The sequence below is a fragment of the Clarias gariepinus genome, chromosome 4 (genome assembly GCF_024256425.1).
Source record: "Clarias gariepinus isolate MV-2021 ecotype Netherlands chromosome 4, CGAR_prim_01v2, whole genome shotgun sequence".
NCBI classification, from domain to species: Eukaryota; Metazoa; Chordata; class Actinopteri; order Siluriformes; family Clariidae; genus Clarias; species Clarias gariepinus.
Genome location: NC_071103.1, coordinates 18,406,016 through 18,424,227, shown reverse-complemented (window position 1 = coordinate 18,424,227; position 18,212 = coordinate 18,406,016). Strand labels below are relative to the sequence as shown.

Sequence of the window (18,212 nt, the reverse complement as noted above, 5' to 3'; positions counted from 1 at the left end):
GCTTCTATGCTATGGTGTTTGACAGTTCTGGTATGTTGTTGGTGTCTTAATATTGTACTGATTGTATCACAAATACACAATATGAGATTTGAGATGCAGAGTGTAGAAAAAAGGGAAATGTTTTGTTGTTTAGCAAAAATCTCTTTCCCAGCCAGTCTCTTGACAATTTCACTTTTGCTATAAAAAAAAGTTTATTAATTTGAAATTATCGTGATAAAATTCAGATCTAAACCAAAATTCTCTCAAACATTGCTTTTATCTACTTTTCTATTAGTGGCACATTTTATATACATATCGATAAATATAAATATAGTAATGCCGCTCAAGCTGCTGGTCAGCCATTAAATTGGTATTCATTCTACCCCATATGAAACAGCCGCCCATCCCAATCTGATCCACTTTATGTAGTCCATCTAAAATTCTATGTTGCGCAGTCGATATGGCTTTGCCGAATTCTTAAACTGAGGATAAATCCCGAATCTCAGCTTTCCCTCAGACTTCAGGGGGCATTCTTTGAAGTAATGATGAGGGGAAATCCTTCTTCCTTGATGCCGTGCCGTCTGTGGTAGAGCGTGCGCTCCAGTCTCCAGTCATGCGAGTGTGTATGCAGTCTGGATTTGTGTGTAAATATAGAACACTATTTTAAGGCCTTTTTTTGAGGCGGAGATAGTTATAGCAGGTTTTAAAATTATCGTAGCCCACATGTCTATTTTGAGGTAGCATTAAGCTCATTCATGCTTCCATTCATTCAGACATGTGCTGACTGCGGAAGTCCCGACTCCCGCACACACTCCCGTCTGTGCTTAGTGCTTGTTTTAGCATGTTTTATTTTTATCCGAACTGCTGTATACACTTTCCACATATAGTAAAGGATACAACTCAAAAGCTTGATTATTAGTTCTCACATTTGAAAGACTGGAGGAAATTGGAAATGTTTATATAATTAATATTATAACAGATACAGTTTAGATTTGCACTGTTGCTGGGTTTTGTGAACATGTTTTGAGTGTGTGCTCACAGACCTGCGTGGTGGTTCAGTTTATAGTCACATGCCTCATGCCCAGTCGGGGATACGGTATCCTGCCGAAGGTCAGTGAGCCTCAGTGATGTGGCTGTGATGTCTCTAATGAAGCTGATACAGCACAGCTCACCTCCTCCTGCCCTAACAGCTCCAAGGGAAATGCAAACCTCCAGAGGAGTGTCTTCTCCATCTCATCCTGCTGCTCATTCTGCAGTCTAGCACAGATTTACTTGGCTGTTGTCTGAAGAAGACTTTTTGTCTGCTTATTAAGCAATTAAACATGCATAGCATTTCAAGATGCATTGCTACTTTCTCCTCCTTTTTTGGCAAACCTCTTTAATGATTTATTTATTTAATTAATAATTTAACTAAATGGTGCTGATGTAGACAGCACAGCGTTTGTCAAATATTGAACTTTTTTATATATATATATATATATATTCGGCAAACCTGACTGTAGCTGACTGTGGCGTTTTGTCGTTCCACTAGAGATATTTCATGGTTGCTGCATGTTTCTACTACACCCCCCCACCTTTTTTTTTAGCTATTGGAAGATTAATTAGTAATTTCACCAAATCATCAGCACTAATACAAAATAATACAATTATTATTAGAACTAATACACTAATGTAAAACAACTGGAGACTACAGACACTTTACGAAAACCTATTAAAAAAAGAAAAGCTAAATAAATGGCTAAGATATGGCTGTAAGGCTATTTGTTAAAGCTAGTCTACGCTCTTTATGAACAAAAAGGTTAACAAATCAAGACTGAATTATGTTTTCTGGGATGCTGCAGCTAAAGGAGTGCCACTCCATGCTTTATAGCTTGACATCTACTTGGTATGTCCTTTTACTGGAAGCACTCGAGGGTTAGGGGCCACACGTAAGGGTCAAAGAGAGGTCCTCTGGCAAGGCCATGTTTATCAGGAGCATGGTTACCATCAATGTATTTGAACTTTTATTGTCACTACTATCTGTCATTCTCGTGCTGTTAAGTTAAACATTACTGAGACAATCATCTTTAATAACATATCATATACACTACACAGCCACTGGCATAAGACAAGCATTTTATAAGTTCATTTCTTTTTGCACAATAATGTTTTTTGTTGACGTATGTGTTTACACAACCTTTTTTGGAGAAAAAAAATTACCTTAGGCAGGTGAGGTACCATATGTGGTAATTTCACTGGCATTTCTTAACAATATATAATTTTTTCTTTTTAATTTAAATAATTTTTAAGTAAAAAAAAAAAAAGGTTTTAAAATTTAGAATGTACAACTTTCAGTGAGTGCTTTATAAAGGGTAAAGACGAGCTATTAACTGGAGTGACATTGCAATTTGCGCATAATGCTGGCAGTGCTGGCATTTCTACCATTGTTTTCCAAAATGCCAGTCTTTGTTGTTTATGCCACACCCACTTCAGGTTTAAGTCTGTATACAGATACAGTTAAGAATATTTACAGCACTAAATAAAAAAAAAGAATGTAAAATACTCTATGTATTTTTTTTTAAGACTATGCCTGTTTTCAAGTCGAACTCTTTTGCTTTCTTGTTTTTTTTAGGTCCATAATTCATCATCATCATAATCATCTTCATCCCCATCATCATAATTTTTTTTTCGAGGTGGATTGGAACACGGTACGGACCCAGAGCGGATGATTTACAGCCTGAGCACACCGTGAACTGAAGGCTCTGCCAGGAGGCCTCGCTCCTTTCTTTACATACGTACTTCTTTTTTTTCTCGCTGTGGGGGAAGAGTCACGAGCCCAGCTGCTTCAGACAGGTGGGACAGGGAGAGTGAGGGACAGTGTGTGGGCAAGAAAAAGACAGGCACCTGATTGCCATTTGCGGTCCTGTACGCTCATCAGGACGCCAACAACCTTTGTCATCTGATCTCATCCCGGGCTCCACCCTGCCCCCACCACCACCCAGCCAATCACAACAGCCATGGGGAGGAAAAAGATCCAGATCCAGCGAATCACAGACGAACGGAACAGACAGGTGAGAAGTCAGGCATGTTTATTTTGTGTTTTTAAGTGTGTGTTGAATGGTTTTATTTCCCTCAACCCAAAACGAGTACAGTTTGTCGTATTTAGCAGTCTTTTTTTTTACTCTAAATTATACCATCTGTTTAATTTAATAGCTGCATTACTTGTTGTTTTTTGAACTCTCACCCATTTTACCGCCAGTTGGTCTGAATGAGTTGCAGAACTATGTCTGTTTTTATTTTTCTCTACTTAGATACATAATTAGTTTTTTTTCCCTTCAGTTTTTAAAATCCCTCCAGGTCTCATTGACTCCTGCAGTGACATTCTGACTGTTCCAGGTGTCTATACTTAACTGGCCTGCTTTTTAGACCGTAGTTAGCTCTGTTCTCCTTCAAATGTGCAGAATACATTTTTTTAATCTATTCAAAGGATCCATGAGTTAATTACATCAATCTTTTAATTTCTGTATTTCAGCTTGGTCTAAAAACATAAAATCATATTTACTCTTAGTTTAAATGTATCTGATCTAATTTGTCTAAAATCAATACTCAGCAACACACACACACACACACACACACACACACACACACACACACACACACACACATACAAAAAAAAGCAAAAATTTCCCCTCTTCACTTTGATTAGCAGTAATTCTCGTATAAAACAAACTCGTAGAGACGTGTGTATGTAGAGGCATCTGCAGAGTGACATGAGAAATCCAGCACTGGTGGCAGCAGGTGAGAGCGTGATGTGTACAGATCAGTAGATAAGCTCACAGCTCCGAGGTTAATTGGAAAGAAATAAGAAGTGAGAAGAACCAGGTCGTTGCTCCTACCACATGCCACAAATGCACCCTTTTTTCCCCCCTTACTTCTTATGTTGCTATTGGTTACCTGCAAGTCTATTTTTGATGCCAATTATCATACACTTGTTTGTGTTAAATTTCACATTCAACAGATAAGAAATCCATCACCTCCTGTCTCAGGGAAAACAAAGAAGTTGGATTCTTCTATATTGTTAATATGTTTGTAGTCTCTTAATCTTTTGATCGTTTGTTTTTACAAAGAAAAGCTCCTTTTTTCTAGTCTGCAAATATCCAGCTTTTTGAAATTGCCAATCGCAGAGATCTCCTAAAGACCTTTCTTTCTCATGGTCAAGCAGTTTGAATTGAAAAAAAAAAAATAGACGGTCTACAACGAATGTTGCAGTTTTTTTGGATAATATTGGTTTTGGAAGGATATTATGTTTGTATGTGTATGTGTATATGTGTGTGTATGTATGTGTGTGCGTTCAGTCCCATTGTTTTAAGCGAGCCTTTAGAAGGGTGCTGTATCTCAGCAGATGGAATATGGTCAATACAGATCTTTATTTGTGGCACTCCATCTGTGTCTGTCTGTCTCTCTGTATGCGTGTGTGTGTGTGTGCGTGTGCGTGCGCGCGCGCACACACGTTTCTGTATTTACATGGAGGTGCAGATGGAGAAGGTCTGATTAGAAGAGGGTAGATTTAATGCCTATGGAAACAAGTTGGAAATAATTTGATTCGTGCCTGCGGGGAAGACAAGAAAAAGAAACAAAGGGCACCAGATTTTAAGTTTTCCCCAGAGTTGCATCAGTGTAATATGGAGGGGTGCTAGTTCTTGTCAGAGGTAAATGAAATTAGACAGATGATATCTGATAAAATCAATTCAAGAGTGTAAAACTGTTGTTAAAAAACATGTGTATGCGTTACGGGTTATTTCTTTTTGCGATTGCATGTGTATCCTTTATATATTTGACTTTCTCTCCTCTCCTACTTTTTTTTTTCCTCTGCATCCTCGCTCATACAGTATCTGTTTGTTCTCCACGTTTCTCTCTCTCTGGCAGGTGACATTTACCAAGCGCAAGTTCGGCCTGATGAAAAAGGCCTACGAGCTGAGTGTGTTGTGTGACTGTGAGATTGCCCTCATCATCTTCAACCACTCCAACAAGCTCTTTCAGTACGCCAGCACCGACATGGACAAAGTGCTGCTCAAGTACACAGAATACAACGAGCCTCACGAAAGCAGGACCAATGCGGACATCATAGAGGTAATGCGGCCATGGACACACATTTTTACTTTAATAAGTTAAACGCACTGATTTACATACTGTAGCTCCTGGCTGATTAGAAGCTAGGTCTCAGACTTATTGACATTATAATAGTCAGTACATGTACATGATGTGATTAATAATTGTGTTAGCCCACCTGAAAAAAACAAAGGTAAACATTATAGTCGGACTAAAACTGTATTAAATTCAAAGTGTGATGTGGGTGGGAGTCAAGCTTCTCCTTGTACATACAGTAGAATTTAATTAGACACAGGGGCATATGGCCACCTATCGTAGCAGAGTCAGACATACTTCGATCAATAAATTGATTTCCTTGCCCAGCTTGTGTAATGCAGTTAAATCCCCTCATCAAGCTATAACCAGTTATTAATAATAATAATAATAATAATAATAATGAGAATTTTATTGATCCCAGAGGGAAATTGCTTCTTCTCATATCCCAGCGTAACTGGGGTCAGAGCGCAGGGGCAGCCATGATACAGCGCCCCTAGAGCAGTTAGGGTTAAGGACCTTGCTCAAGGGCCCAACAGTGGCAACCTGGTGGAGCTGGGGATCGAACCGCCGATCTTCTGATCAGTAACTCAGTGATATAACCATAGCTTGTCTTTACTGTGCATGTAAACATACCTGACTGACTTTGAGCAAATTTATCTTAGCTTTAGATGCTGTTTATAGTTAATCTTAAGTCTTTCATTCCCATTTTATTTTTCTTCTCTCCTTAATTCTTTATTGTCTTCTTCCCTATCAGTGCAGGGTAAGTGTTCATTCTTAGCGTGGATAGGAATGGGCTTGTACACTTCAGAATCAATGAGAGCAAGTGTTAAGGGTCATGGCCTCCCGTGAGTTAGCGAGCAGCTTGCTGCAGGTGTAGGCAACCTTTACAGGCCTGTGGGTCTCTATAAGCCACTGGCTGCTTGCCTGGAAGATGGTGGGACAGCAGAGGTAGGGACATCTGGACCTCCGAGCTCCCCCTGGCCTTGGCCTGAAAGAGAGGGCTACAGACTCTCACAAGTACTCTGAAACACACACACACACACACACACACACACACACACACACAAGCCTCACACCCTATGCGTTAGGAGCAATTTAAGACATGGCTACAAACATACACAAGTGTAGAAAGTCTTTGCTTTAGAATTCATTGCTATACATGAATATGTGCTAAATAACAGCAGCTCCTGTGATCCAAATGAATGCATAGATGCCTACGCTTATAAAGAAGCATCCGAGAGCTATGTGGGAGAGAGAACATACATACTTTGTTAGTTGACTGCGTAAGGGTGAGAAACCAGAAAGCAGTACGTGTCTTTCTCATGACAGAAGGCCACGGCGATAGATGTGCATGCTTCTTATTGGCTACAGCTGCAGATGGTATATGCATGTATATGTGGGTAAGAGAGGAAGAGTGCACATGTGATGTGGTAGAGGTGTTGGGTGTCGGTGCCGCTGTGGGCCACATCAGCTCAAGGCTGACTGGGTAATTGCGTGCGTGTGTATGTGTGTGTGGGCTTTAGTGTGCAGTCGACCAGAAAGCTGCTTCATGTAATATTGAGATGGAGTGTGCTATGGAAGGGGCTCCACTCGCCCTGACGTCCAGCATCAAGGCCCGAGGAACTAGTCCAGTCACACGACAGCGCCACACTGTCCTCCCCTTCAGTGGCTCCAAAATACATGTCCGTTCCCGTACGGAACTTATATTTAAAAATGCAGCTGATCTGTAAAGTGTCATGAAGGCTCTTACCTCATTTTCTACCTGAATTAATGGCCAAATTTGATATATACATATAGGCAGACATCCCATCATACTGCTGGATGACTGTGCAGTCATGCATATGTATGTGCACTCACCAGATTCTCACAGAGTCTCGCACAAAGCTTTGTGTGTGTGTGTGTGTGTGTGTGTGTGTGTGTGTGTGTGTGTGTGCGCGTGTGGCTTGCATTTCCTGCCAGAGTGTGTTAATCCGCCTGACTGCAACTCCCAATGAGAGAGCAAAGGGACATGAGAAAGAGGGAGCAAGTGTCAAGAGATGGACCAAGATGAAGTAAGAAAAAGGAGAAGAATAACATGGAGGACAGGAACAAGAGGACCATGAGGGACTAAGGGAAGAAGCAGGGAGAAATTCCCTTCTTTAAGACCCTAAGCGGAATGGATCTGGCTGCAGATGTTGTGAGACTGTAAAGATTTTGGTGTTAAGCAGATTATTAGTACAACTCAAGAGACATTGCGGCTAAACAACTTATTCCCAGGAACCATGCTTAATTAAGACAAGAGGAGATTTTATATTAAAATATTAAGAATATTAAAGCATAGTTATCAGTTTTATAGTGCAAACAACCGAGTGTAGTCCTCAGCTCTAGCAGACAGTCCTCCACCACGGGAGCCAGTTCATAAACTAAAAAACTTTATGCATGTTTTCAAGGGAAGAACCTGTTCCCGATCTTTATCAGTTATCCAGCGTAAGTTCTTTTCTCTGCAGCAAGTGCTCCTGGAGCTTGCCACATTGCAAATGGCTTGGTAGATCAAATGCAATCAATGCTGAATAACTAAACCACGATTAGCATGTAGGAGCATACCACGTGCTGATTTTGTACAGGCGTGGTATGGCATTTACTTTTGCACTCACACTTTGTGCACACAGCTGGGTAAAAGTGTTACACTAAAGGGCAACACAACATCAGTCTTATCTTCCGTGCTAGCTCTGTTGCCACATGCTGAAATGTCATATCCATTGCGCTACTCGTGCATGCATTTGCATCACCTCTGTTATTTTACATAACATCCGGAACTACGGACTTTTCCAGGAACAGTGCACTACTTGTTCAGGAGAGTTGCAGCATCTTTAGTTTCTCAAAAGGTTCTGGAACCTCAGTGCTTGGTGGTGGTTTCAAACTAAGATCAGAAAGGAGAGCTGGAGAGTAGCGTAAGAGCCTGTAGAGCACACCAGATCCTAATCTGATCGTCTCCATGGTATTTGTGTGACCCAGCACATCCCTGTGTAATTCGTGTGTGGAGAAACAGAAACATCTTATGCTCATCCTCATCCACATCCATGACAGTAGGGGACCAGGATGATCTTATGGTCCTGACACCTTAGCCAGTAGCCACAGATTAACTACCTTGCTTCTTTACTAACACGTGTCACTTGTAAATGGGCAGCATGGTAGTGAAATTCCATATTAAACAGTGAAAAAAACAAACTTGTTTGTCAGTTAAAAGCTAGCAATATCCTCGCAGTGACTCATTTCAACCTTATGAAGCACTTCCTACTACCCCTCCTTCCCCTCAAAAGCCCCAAGCTATGTACACTGCTATCCAAGTCGCCGGTGGAGAAGTTACATTAGAAGCATGTATAAATCATGGGCACACTAATGCAGAAAAAAGCGCTTTTCAAAAATGAGCCACAGTCGAGGTAGGCGTACAGGAGGAAATATCTGTGCCTCTCTGTGTAGTGCCTCTGTTGTTTGCCTGGCCATAGCAAAGCCGTTTCTGGGTACATGTTCTCCAGGGACGCCAAGAGGCCCAGCACACACTCGGCATAGCACAAATGGGACATGACATTACATTCTGCCTCCACATACAGCAACCCACACCAAACGCCCTCATACACGCCAACAAGACAGAGAGCACGAGGCTCCGAAAGGAAAATAGGCACTCGGAATTCGAGAAGGGTGGCAGGATGCAGGGATGGATAGATAGGAGGAAAAGAGGACAGGAATGAGTCAGGCTAAATAGTCGTGGGAGAGCATAAGAACAGGGGAAGAGAGCACGAGGTGCTTAAAGAAGAAGGGAACGAGAGAGCAGCTAATGGAAAAAGAAGGGAGGAGGATAAATGAGAGTAGGCTTATGAAGGCTGGGAGAGCAGGAAGGAAGAGAAGGGGAGGAGGGAAACCGAGGGGGAGGGGCGGAAGAGAGTAAACAGGAGCTCCAACCATTCAGAGCGCGTGGAGCTCTGCAGGGGAATCTTACCTTGGCAACACAATAGAAGTCGGCCACATGAAAGAGAGAGCCAGCAGAGAGAGGAGCACAGGGACAGGTGAACAGATGGCCCAGGCCCAGAGACAAGCAGATCAGCTGACATGCTCTGCTCTGCTCTGTGTGTGTGAGTGTGTGTGTGTTTTAGCAAAAAAAAGTGTGAATTAACAGGATTGCATTGGTGCCCTTATCACTGCCTGATGGTGATGTTTTTCCCTTCACTTCGCTGTCATTTCTGCAAACCTCAGCTTAATTTGCACAAGTAGAGCACGGAAGTAACTGTACGGCTCTGCGTGCTCCGACTTTCCATCCATCTGTTTATTTGTCAAATGATGACAATTTTTATTGACTTTAGAAATCAGATCATTTATCAAGAAATAATAATATGATTTTTTTTTTACTAGTGACACCAAATATAATATAATATATAAATAATATATAAAATAATAAAGGTATTAATAAATATTAATTCAAGTTCCGTTAATTCAAGCATCCAAGGTTTTTGCCAAAAAAATACAACCTGAAATAAACTATACAGTATCAGGCCATTTTTTTTTTAAGTTTAAAACATTTGTTTCTTATGGAATAATTTTTTTTATATTGATTTTTTTTTTTATTTATGGAGAACTCTAATCATTCTGGAGCTAGCATTGACTCTGTTGGCTTTTCATGAGGTTTTTTTTTTTTTTTTTTGCGAGAGCTGTCAGTGAGTGAGCGGAGGATGTGTGCTGGTCAGAGACCTTTATTCCTTTTGGGTTGGAGTCACACCAGGAAGGCTTCTTATGGGATAGACTGTGTGGGAACTCCTCTAAAAATACGAGCACTCCATGCCAAAGCTTCACCAGGATGTCTCGTTATTCGCATTTCTTTTTTTGTCACACTGTCTTTCTCCTTCCAGCTTTCTCTATATGTTGCAGTTTCAGTAAGTCATAGTGTTAAATTTAAGCAAGAAAACTTGATATAATGCACCAAAAGTAACAATACATATAAATGTCTCAGTGATTGACTTGATTGTTTAGCATGCCCTCATATTTTCCCTCTCTGTCCTGTTTTGAACTATTTAAGACGTTGCGAAAGAAAGGCTTTAACGGTTGCAACAGTCCTGAGCCAGACGGTGATGACTCAATTGACCAGAGCCCCCTACAAGATGACAAGTTCAGAAAGAGCGAGGAACTGGATATCCTCTTCAAGCGATATGGCGTGAGTATCCCTCTTTCTTTTGCCGTTCTAACCTCATTCCCTCTCTCTGTCTCTTTCTCTTTATCCTGTCCCGGACTGAAATGAAGGCTCTGAACAAGAAAGAGCACCGGGATTCGGAAAGCCCGGACCCTGAGGAGCCCTTCTCGCTCACACCTCGCACTGAGGAGAAGTACAAAAAGATAGACGAGGAGTTTGATAAAATGATGCAGAGCTATAGACTGTCAGTGAGTACCAGTGTGAAGGGGGCCACTCATGGCCCAGCAAGCAACTCACAGAGCCTGCTGTCAGCCCAAGCAACCGACTCACAGAGCACCCGCGTACCATGCCTCACCAACCCTCTGAACCCTACCCCCCCCCCCCCAATCACTCCATCCCTCTCAATTTCCTCTGAATGTGTGTGCTCGGCCGCAGGGACAGCACAATATTTACAGCATCTCCCCTCTCCTCTTTACTCCGCTGTTAGAGCAGCCGAAAACAATTTGACCCTGTTCCTGTGCTGGCTCTTTTATTTTATTAAAAACTTGTCCACAGTGACCAATGGCTGAACTTTTGCCAGAAATATGTCTGATTCATGAGACTTTCTTTTTAGGTGCTAAAGAAAAACATCACTCATCCGTCCAGTGCAAGGATTAAAGTTTAACTCAAATATGTCTCACCTCTTGTAAAGAATGATGACCAGGCCACCCAGCACACCATTCAAGGGAGATGGCAAACGAAAGCATACAAACATACAGTACCGCTTTCTTTCTTTTTTCTTCAAGCCTTAATGCCTTCTTCCACTTTTTTTTCCCCCCCTTCCTATAGCTCTTCTTTCTGGCTTTCTTTTTTTTTGCTCTCTCTCTCTCTCTCTCTCTCTCTCTCTCCCTCTCTCTCTCTCTCTCTCATCCCTCTCTCTCTCTCTCTCTTTTTCTCTCTTTCACTCTTTCTCGCACACACACAGTTGAGATAGCACAACTATCACCTGGATCGCTCGCTCTGGAAAAGCACATGTTAGGGATTCCCTAAGTGGCCAAAACATGGTATTGGTGCTAAAAAAGTTAGTTTTCAAATAGAATCTTATAACACCATTTTTCATAATACTTAATGATTCTTATCTCCCAATCCATGCTTCATTTTTTGTAAATATCCATACACAATTATATTTGTATCAGATAATAAGAAACACATTTGCTAAATACAAGTTCATGCCTTTTTATGTAGTGTCTATAACTTTTTTCGAATTCACATCTTTCAATGATCTTAATTGTCAACCAGATGAAACTTAACAAATTAAGATTTAACGTGAAAAAACATAAACCTGGAAAAGTGTATTGTTCTGCAATTGAAAAATTTGGTAGGATATTTGCAACATGAATTTGACATGGTTACGGACACTACAGATTTTTTGGGAGGGAAAATCTTTAATTTAATGCTTTATTTAAGCAACAAGTTTTTTAAAGGTAATATGCTTCTAAAAGCTTACACCAATTTTGGTAACAATACTCATAAATAAATATAAATAATTTTTTTTGAAATTATTATAGTTTGAAGCGAGACAGTATAACGCTGTAAAATGGCCATTTTTGGAGTACTTATAAAATCATCTCACCAGAACGGCTAAAGTTGAAGCAACTTGAAATTTTTAGGGAAGCAAGATTGGTCACTTCCATATTGCATAAACTTCAGAAGTAGCTTCTTTGGCAAACACAGTTTTTGCATTTTATGTATAACATAACTAAAATAAGCACCATTATTGTGTTTTGGCTGAAGGTAAACTGTAATTCAGTCATACAAATTAAGTCATGGAAGTGATTAAGTCACTTCCAATTTTAAGAATTTTATTTAACTGCTTATGTTCCATTCCTGTTTAGTTTGCTTTGGGTTTTTGTAAAAACAATGCAGATTCATTTTCTGATGTTTGCTTTTATTTTCAAATCAGTAAATCAAGCAGGGTAGTTTTTGCCAGATATTTATTCAGTTACAGTGGATGCATAATTGTGTCCTTTTAGAAATAAACGATTTATTTCTTCCAGAGAGCCATAAGACCCGAGCGATGGGCTTTTTTCTTATGGGAACCATCTTGTCGAAGGGAACTTCTTCTTCTTGTTCTTCTTTTTCATTTTTGTTTTACATTAAGCTGCTAAACTCAATAGACAAACAAATGACAACATTTTTTAAAAGGAGTTAAAACTGTTTAATGCATTATGTTGATCTCTAAACTAAAGGTTAATGCATGGTTAACATGATCCATATAAGACTTTACTGTGACCTTGTGGAGGACATTTGTAACCTTGTAGATTTGTCTACCTTCTTTGATAAACTAGTCATTTTGTTATTAAATTGAAGTTATAGCAAAATGTTACTTTAGGGGCAAAACCTATTTGTTTGTGAAACTTGTCTTAAACGTTAGTGTTTTTAATATACAGCATAGCCTACTGTGTCACAGTATGAATTTGCAATCAAGTCCAAGCTGCTGTCCAGCGTTGTATGCTTCTCGTTTTCCACCTGCTTTCCACACTCACTAACCCCTCCCCCACTGCCTGGCTCGTGTGCAGTGCTGTAACACATGCCCTCTGTCTGTCCCGCGGGCCACCAGCATGCCACAGTGGGCTATCACTGTCAGTATCCGTGGAGTTCTTCTGCTATTGTTTAAGTTAAAACAGATAACACAGTATTCATTATTTAATCCCCATATGTTGTTCTGTGTATGATGTGTCTGTAGTTGCCCATTAATTAATTCTGTTAAATTCTTAAATCCGGTTGTTTAGAAGGTGTTGATTATTTTTTTTATAACAGCACAGCTATAATGTGTTGCCTGCAGATTAAATCACAGTTATATATTAGTGTGCTTGTCACTAAACATTAGTTATACTGTACCTTAGAACATATTGTGTTGTGGGTGTTCACATAATAAAACATGGGCTAAAACAAGGAGTATTATAGTAGTAATAATAATAATAATAATGATAAAACATGGCTTGAGTGTGCTGCTATAGGAAAGCAATCAACTAAGAGGTGATAAATTACAGTATATACATTACTTATCACGCTATCTCTGTCAAATTTTCCTATGGCATCATGTCCTGTCATTTTTTAATCTGACATTGCAAAGACTTAACTGGAACTATTCTCTGTTCAACTTATTGAACTTGTACTAGATTTTAAAACGTGTAGCCAGATTTAACAGTATATTTATAATTACAATACTGATGATACGTTTGCCCTCCACTTTATGGATTAAGAAGGATCAAGCAAGTTACTTTTTCTCTTTGGTTTGTACTTTGGGATAGACAGACTCTTATTTACATGATTCAAATAAGGCTGTTGAAGAGACATAGCAGAGAGAGCAGAGGAGCTTGGAGACAAAGCACTCGAATAAGCAGACTGTTAAACTGGGTCTTTCTCAGGACACAAGAGGCCCATTACGGCCCACATTCTAATTTTAGTGGCCCTGCTTTTGTGGAGGATCGTGGTAAAATGGGTCTTCATCAGAGCTAGAGGACAGTTTGAGTGCACAGAGTACTGGAAGTGACAAGTTGCACATCACAGAATGCTAAAATGCTAGTCACTACAAGTTTTTAAGCTGGCTTGACGTTGTTTAATGGAAAACTGCAGTTTCTTCAGATTGAAAGGCATAAACCAGGGTAAAGCCAAAATTGGAGGGATTTGATCTAATCAAGGTCTGAAAAGCCCTTTGTAATTGTAATCATGCACTGTTTTTCACATATACTGTAGTAAATGTTTGAAAAAGCTCCACATTTTGGACTTTACTTAAGACTACTCAGGTAGTGCCAATGTAGTGGCTCTTTTTTAAGAATTTTTAAGGTTCAATGAGATTAACTTCTGTCTTAGCTGCACATGCTCTGCTTTTGGAGAGTCTGCACAAATCACTGGCATGCTATTACAATGTGTGTAATTTACATTACAATGCATATTATCCATTTGTATGTCATTGCGTGCACAGTGTGTAAGAAGAGCAAAAGCCTCGCTAACTTATCTCTACCTGTGCTCTCAGTCTACAGTGCCAGCACCCACTTTCTCCATGCCAGTCACAGTGCCCGTGTCCAGTCAGAGTCCTCTGCCCTTCAGCAATCCCAGCAGCCTTGTTACCACTTCCTTTGTCACCTCCACGCTCACAGACCCTCGCCTGCTGTCGCCACAGCAACCACAGCTCCAGAGGAACACAGTGTCTCCTGGTCTGCCACAGAGACCAGCCAGTGCAGGTGAGAATGATATAGAGGCCATGTCTGGATACATTTGAAAACGGATATAGTTTTGTTTTGTTTTTTTGACCTCAAAAAAAGAAAAAAAAAACATTTCAAAAAGTTAAGACTGTCAATGACAGTGCTTTTTTTATTGAACCTTTACAATATAATGTACATATTCTCAGAACCCGGCCATCTTTACCGGTATGTATTTGGTGGAAATAATATAAACATCTCGAAATAATATAAATGTGTGAAATATAGTGTTTGCTATCCGATCATGCACAATTTGTTTATTGTTTTTGCATTACCGTGTAGAAGGCATGCCTTTTTTTTTTTTTATTTTAATCGGGCATGTGAATAGAAAATGTTTTGACACAGCAACGATGCCTTCAAGTGTATTTTAGAAGGAAAAGAGTGGTGTATTAGGTGATGGAAGGGGTAAAGTTTATGCTGACTTGTCGATTATTGTTGTGTACCCTGAGATTAAGACATTTAAGCCTTACACAACTATCAAGGTAAAAAAAAAAAAAGGACAATAAAATGTAGTATAAATACAATTCAACTAATATGATGCTGTATAAGAACGAATATTCCAGCAAGTGGGAAGTCCACAAAGATAAATAAAGATGTAATAGTTATATTAAATATTAGTGTTATATATGATAAATCTATTAGAGTTGTTATGTTATGAACAGGAAGCAGAAATAGGGTACTTGTGATGATAATCCTGTTTATCCTGCGATAATTGCTAATTTCATAATTTAACAGTATGGGTAACATCAACAGGTACTGATCCTCAGCCTATAAAACTAGCACTTTATCATGCATATCCTACTTTTGCCCTGCTGAACTAGAATGGTGTTTATAATGTACTCTGACAATGTGATACAAAGTGAGGTTATGAAAACATTTGTGTGCAGTATACAGTTTCATGTGTTCATTACATTATTTTGCATTTTTAAAGTTAATTTGTCCTCTGAATAAGTATTGCTGAATAATTATTGTATGCTAAGTAAAATCATACAATAATTCAGAGGTGCTTCATATAAATAATTAATTCATAATGTCATGTCTATACACTTAATATTACCTTGAATGGTGTTCATGTTGTCCACTTGATTTGTGCACTCCTCATGTCTCTCGTATGCACTGTTCTCTGAGTAATGAATAATATGTACAGTAGTTATGCTTGCGATCTGATTACCAGCGTGGACACTTTCGGTATTAACGCCTCACTGTGAGAGCTTTATTTAACGCTGAATGTGCCTTTTTAACTGAATTAATCTCAACCTATTCCAGAGATCAAGATGTATGTATTTAACCGTGTCTTAAAAGTGGCACTTGAATTAAGATACACTCACACTTCAGTCCTCTCGACCACTCATTTCTAACATTCTCTTTCTCAGGTGCTCTTCTAGGAGGTGACCTGAATAACTCAAACGGGGCATGCCCAAGCCCAGTGGGTGAGTGTTGTTCCCCGTCACTTTACCCTTTTCCAGGTGCTCAGTCGTCTTAGGTAGCAGGAACAGCAGCACACAGGTGCTTGTGCAGTATGATGCTGTTAAAATAAGAGTTTTTGAGCAGAGGTCACTCTTACAGGCAGTCTCTCTCTCCATCTTCCCACAGTTGTGCACACACTAACACACACCTGTTAGTAATCAGCAGCTGAGAGTCACAGCACTCCCCTAGCTTGTAAACAGCAAGCCCCAGGGGACTACAGGAAGGGGCGGAGTGAACAAAATGACAAATCTGAATGACATGACTGGTGTGGACTGTCACCCCTTGTCCCACACACACACACACACACACATTTCTGCTTTCATATCCTGTTCCTTCTCAGCTGTTCCCCATATCTCACTTGTCCCTGGCATGCAGTAAGTCCAGCAGGCCTGGCCAAGAGATCTTCACACGTAGCCTTGACACACACAGACAGCTGGAGATTGAAGCGTCTGCTCATCAAAGAGCAAATGTTGCTAGAGATCACAGTTCACTGGGCAGGTTGTTGTGTAGCGACTGTTGCAACAGCACAGGGATTCCGGTGTTTAGAGGTTCAGGACACAACTTTCAGTTAGCACAAGTGAGGAGATATAGTACATTATAGAAGGTTGTCTTACTCCTCTACAGTCTTTCTTTTTCTTTCTTTCGTTCTTTTTCTTGTTCTTTCATCCTTTTCTTTTTTTTCTCCCTTTCTTTCCTCCTTTCTCACTTTTCCTTCTTTCCTTTGGTGCTTCTCTGCCTCCATTCTCAGCTGTTGCAGTTGAGAACGAGCTTAGGGAATGTCAGCATTGACGTCACTCCACATTCCTGCCATTCCCGCAGCCTGCCTGTAGTAATCAGACCCCAGGGCGGGTGGACAGAAAGACTAAGAGGGACATGAGACAGAAAGAGAGAAAAAGAGAGGGGCATACTTATTTACATCGACACCCAATTTTACATACATAGTTATTTAAGTCACATACACTGCAATTATTTAAGCAGGTATTTTGGGAAAATTCTGAGCTCCAGGTCAGCTGATGTTAAAGGGCTCCTCACTGGCTCTGCCACTTGCCAGTGTTGCTTATCTGTGTGCTGTACATTTCCATCAAACTACAGTGACGTAGCCAATCGTAAAATGGCATTCATAATGTCATATGGTCAAAGTAACACTGTTGCTGCTGATGCCTTGTGAGTAGGACGTATGATGGGACGTGGGAATACCAAACGGAAAAATCTCCAGTTTTCTGAAAAATCTCCCGAGGTGTTTTATTAACTATCTTTCCATGCTTCAAGCCAGTTTTTAAGCAGTTACTAAAAAATATTACTTTTGGTAATGCTAAACTATTACTTTTAGTAATATTTTGTTACATGCCAGTGTTTCCTCTCATCACTGTCACACTGCAGGGTTTTCTTTTTCTTCCACTTTTTGGACATTTTCCAAATTGTATCTCAGGGTTCTAAGTATGTATATAGATGTCCCATGTTGTCATAGTGATACTAATGACAGCCCCAGGAAATCCCCCATTTGTGTCTTTCTATTCATGTTCCCGTCCTGCGTACCTCTTGTCCACTAGCAACACTAGTGCCCTCTAGTACAATTTTAATGGAAGCCCTTGTTTGTGAAATTCAGAAGCTGATAAGACTACTACTGATACTCTATATGTTCTACCCCAGTTTTACATACTCATTTCTTGAATTTGCCTCCTGCAGCGCTTAGGGTCTCTGATAGAATTTCACTACGGATTTTTTTTCCTTCCCTCTCACACATGCAGCTCTCACATTGCTGCACCACACAGCCACAGACTAAACAACAGTTACCAGTAATTTCCCCTTTAATTTAGTCATAATCGGGTTATAGCTGGTAAACATGGGATTAAATTTGCAACACTGAGCAAGTGTTGTTACAAGATGCAAATAACATGTGGGATAAACTATAACAGGCTTAGTCTGACTTTCTTCCTGCTGTGCAAATATTCAGCCACTGTGTTTTTTCCTGGTAGGCTACTAAAACACGGAAAAAATGTTTCCATGTGCATGTGTGAGCTGGGTCCAGCTATTTTTTCAAAAAGTTTTAATTAGCATGTGTTTTGTGTATGTACATACAGTGGGGCAAAAAAGTATTAAGTCAGCCACCAGTTGTGCAAGTTCTCCAACTTAAAAAGATGAAAGAGTCCTGTAATTTTCATCAGAGGTATACCTCAACTATGAGGGACAAACTAAGAAAGAATATACACTGTGTATATATATGCAAATAAGTTCTTTAA

General features: G+C 40.0%; 2 protein-coding genes across 9 annotated transcripts in view; one reads left to right on the top strand and one right to left on the bottom strand.

Annotated features, from left to right (window-relative positions):
* Window positions 1-18,212, bottom strand: part of LOC128520658 (cathepsin K-like) — a 287,992-nt gene that overhangs the window by 253,013 nt on the left and 16,767 nt on the right. The window lies entirely within an intron of this gene.
* mef2d (myocyte enhancer factor 2d) overlaps window positions 1-18,212 on the top strand; it is a 55,229-nt gene that overhangs the window by 24,796 nt on the left and 12,221 nt on the right. For 5 of the 8 annotated variants that reach the window (XM_053494981.1, XM_053494983.1, XM_053494982.1 and 2 more), the window contains exons 2-6: window positions 2,591-3,029; window positions 4,885-5,088; window positions 10,372-10,509; window positions 14,280-14,487; window positions 15,879-15,935. In XM_053494981.1, the coding sequence (XP_053350956.1) occupies window positions 2,976-3,029; window positions 4,885-5,088; window positions 10,372-10,509; window positions 14,280-14,487; window positions 15,879-15,935 (661 nt within the window). In that variant the 5' untranslated portion in view covers window positions 2,591-2,975. Of the gene's footprint in view, window positions 1-2,590; window positions 3,030-4,884; window positions 5,089-10,150; window positions 10,286-10,371; window positions 10,510-14,279; window positions 14,488-15,878; window positions 15,936-18,212 lie in introns of all 8 variants that reach the window. The other 3 variants (XM_053494985.1, XM_053494984.1, XM_053494980.1) reach the window with 1 other exon arrangement.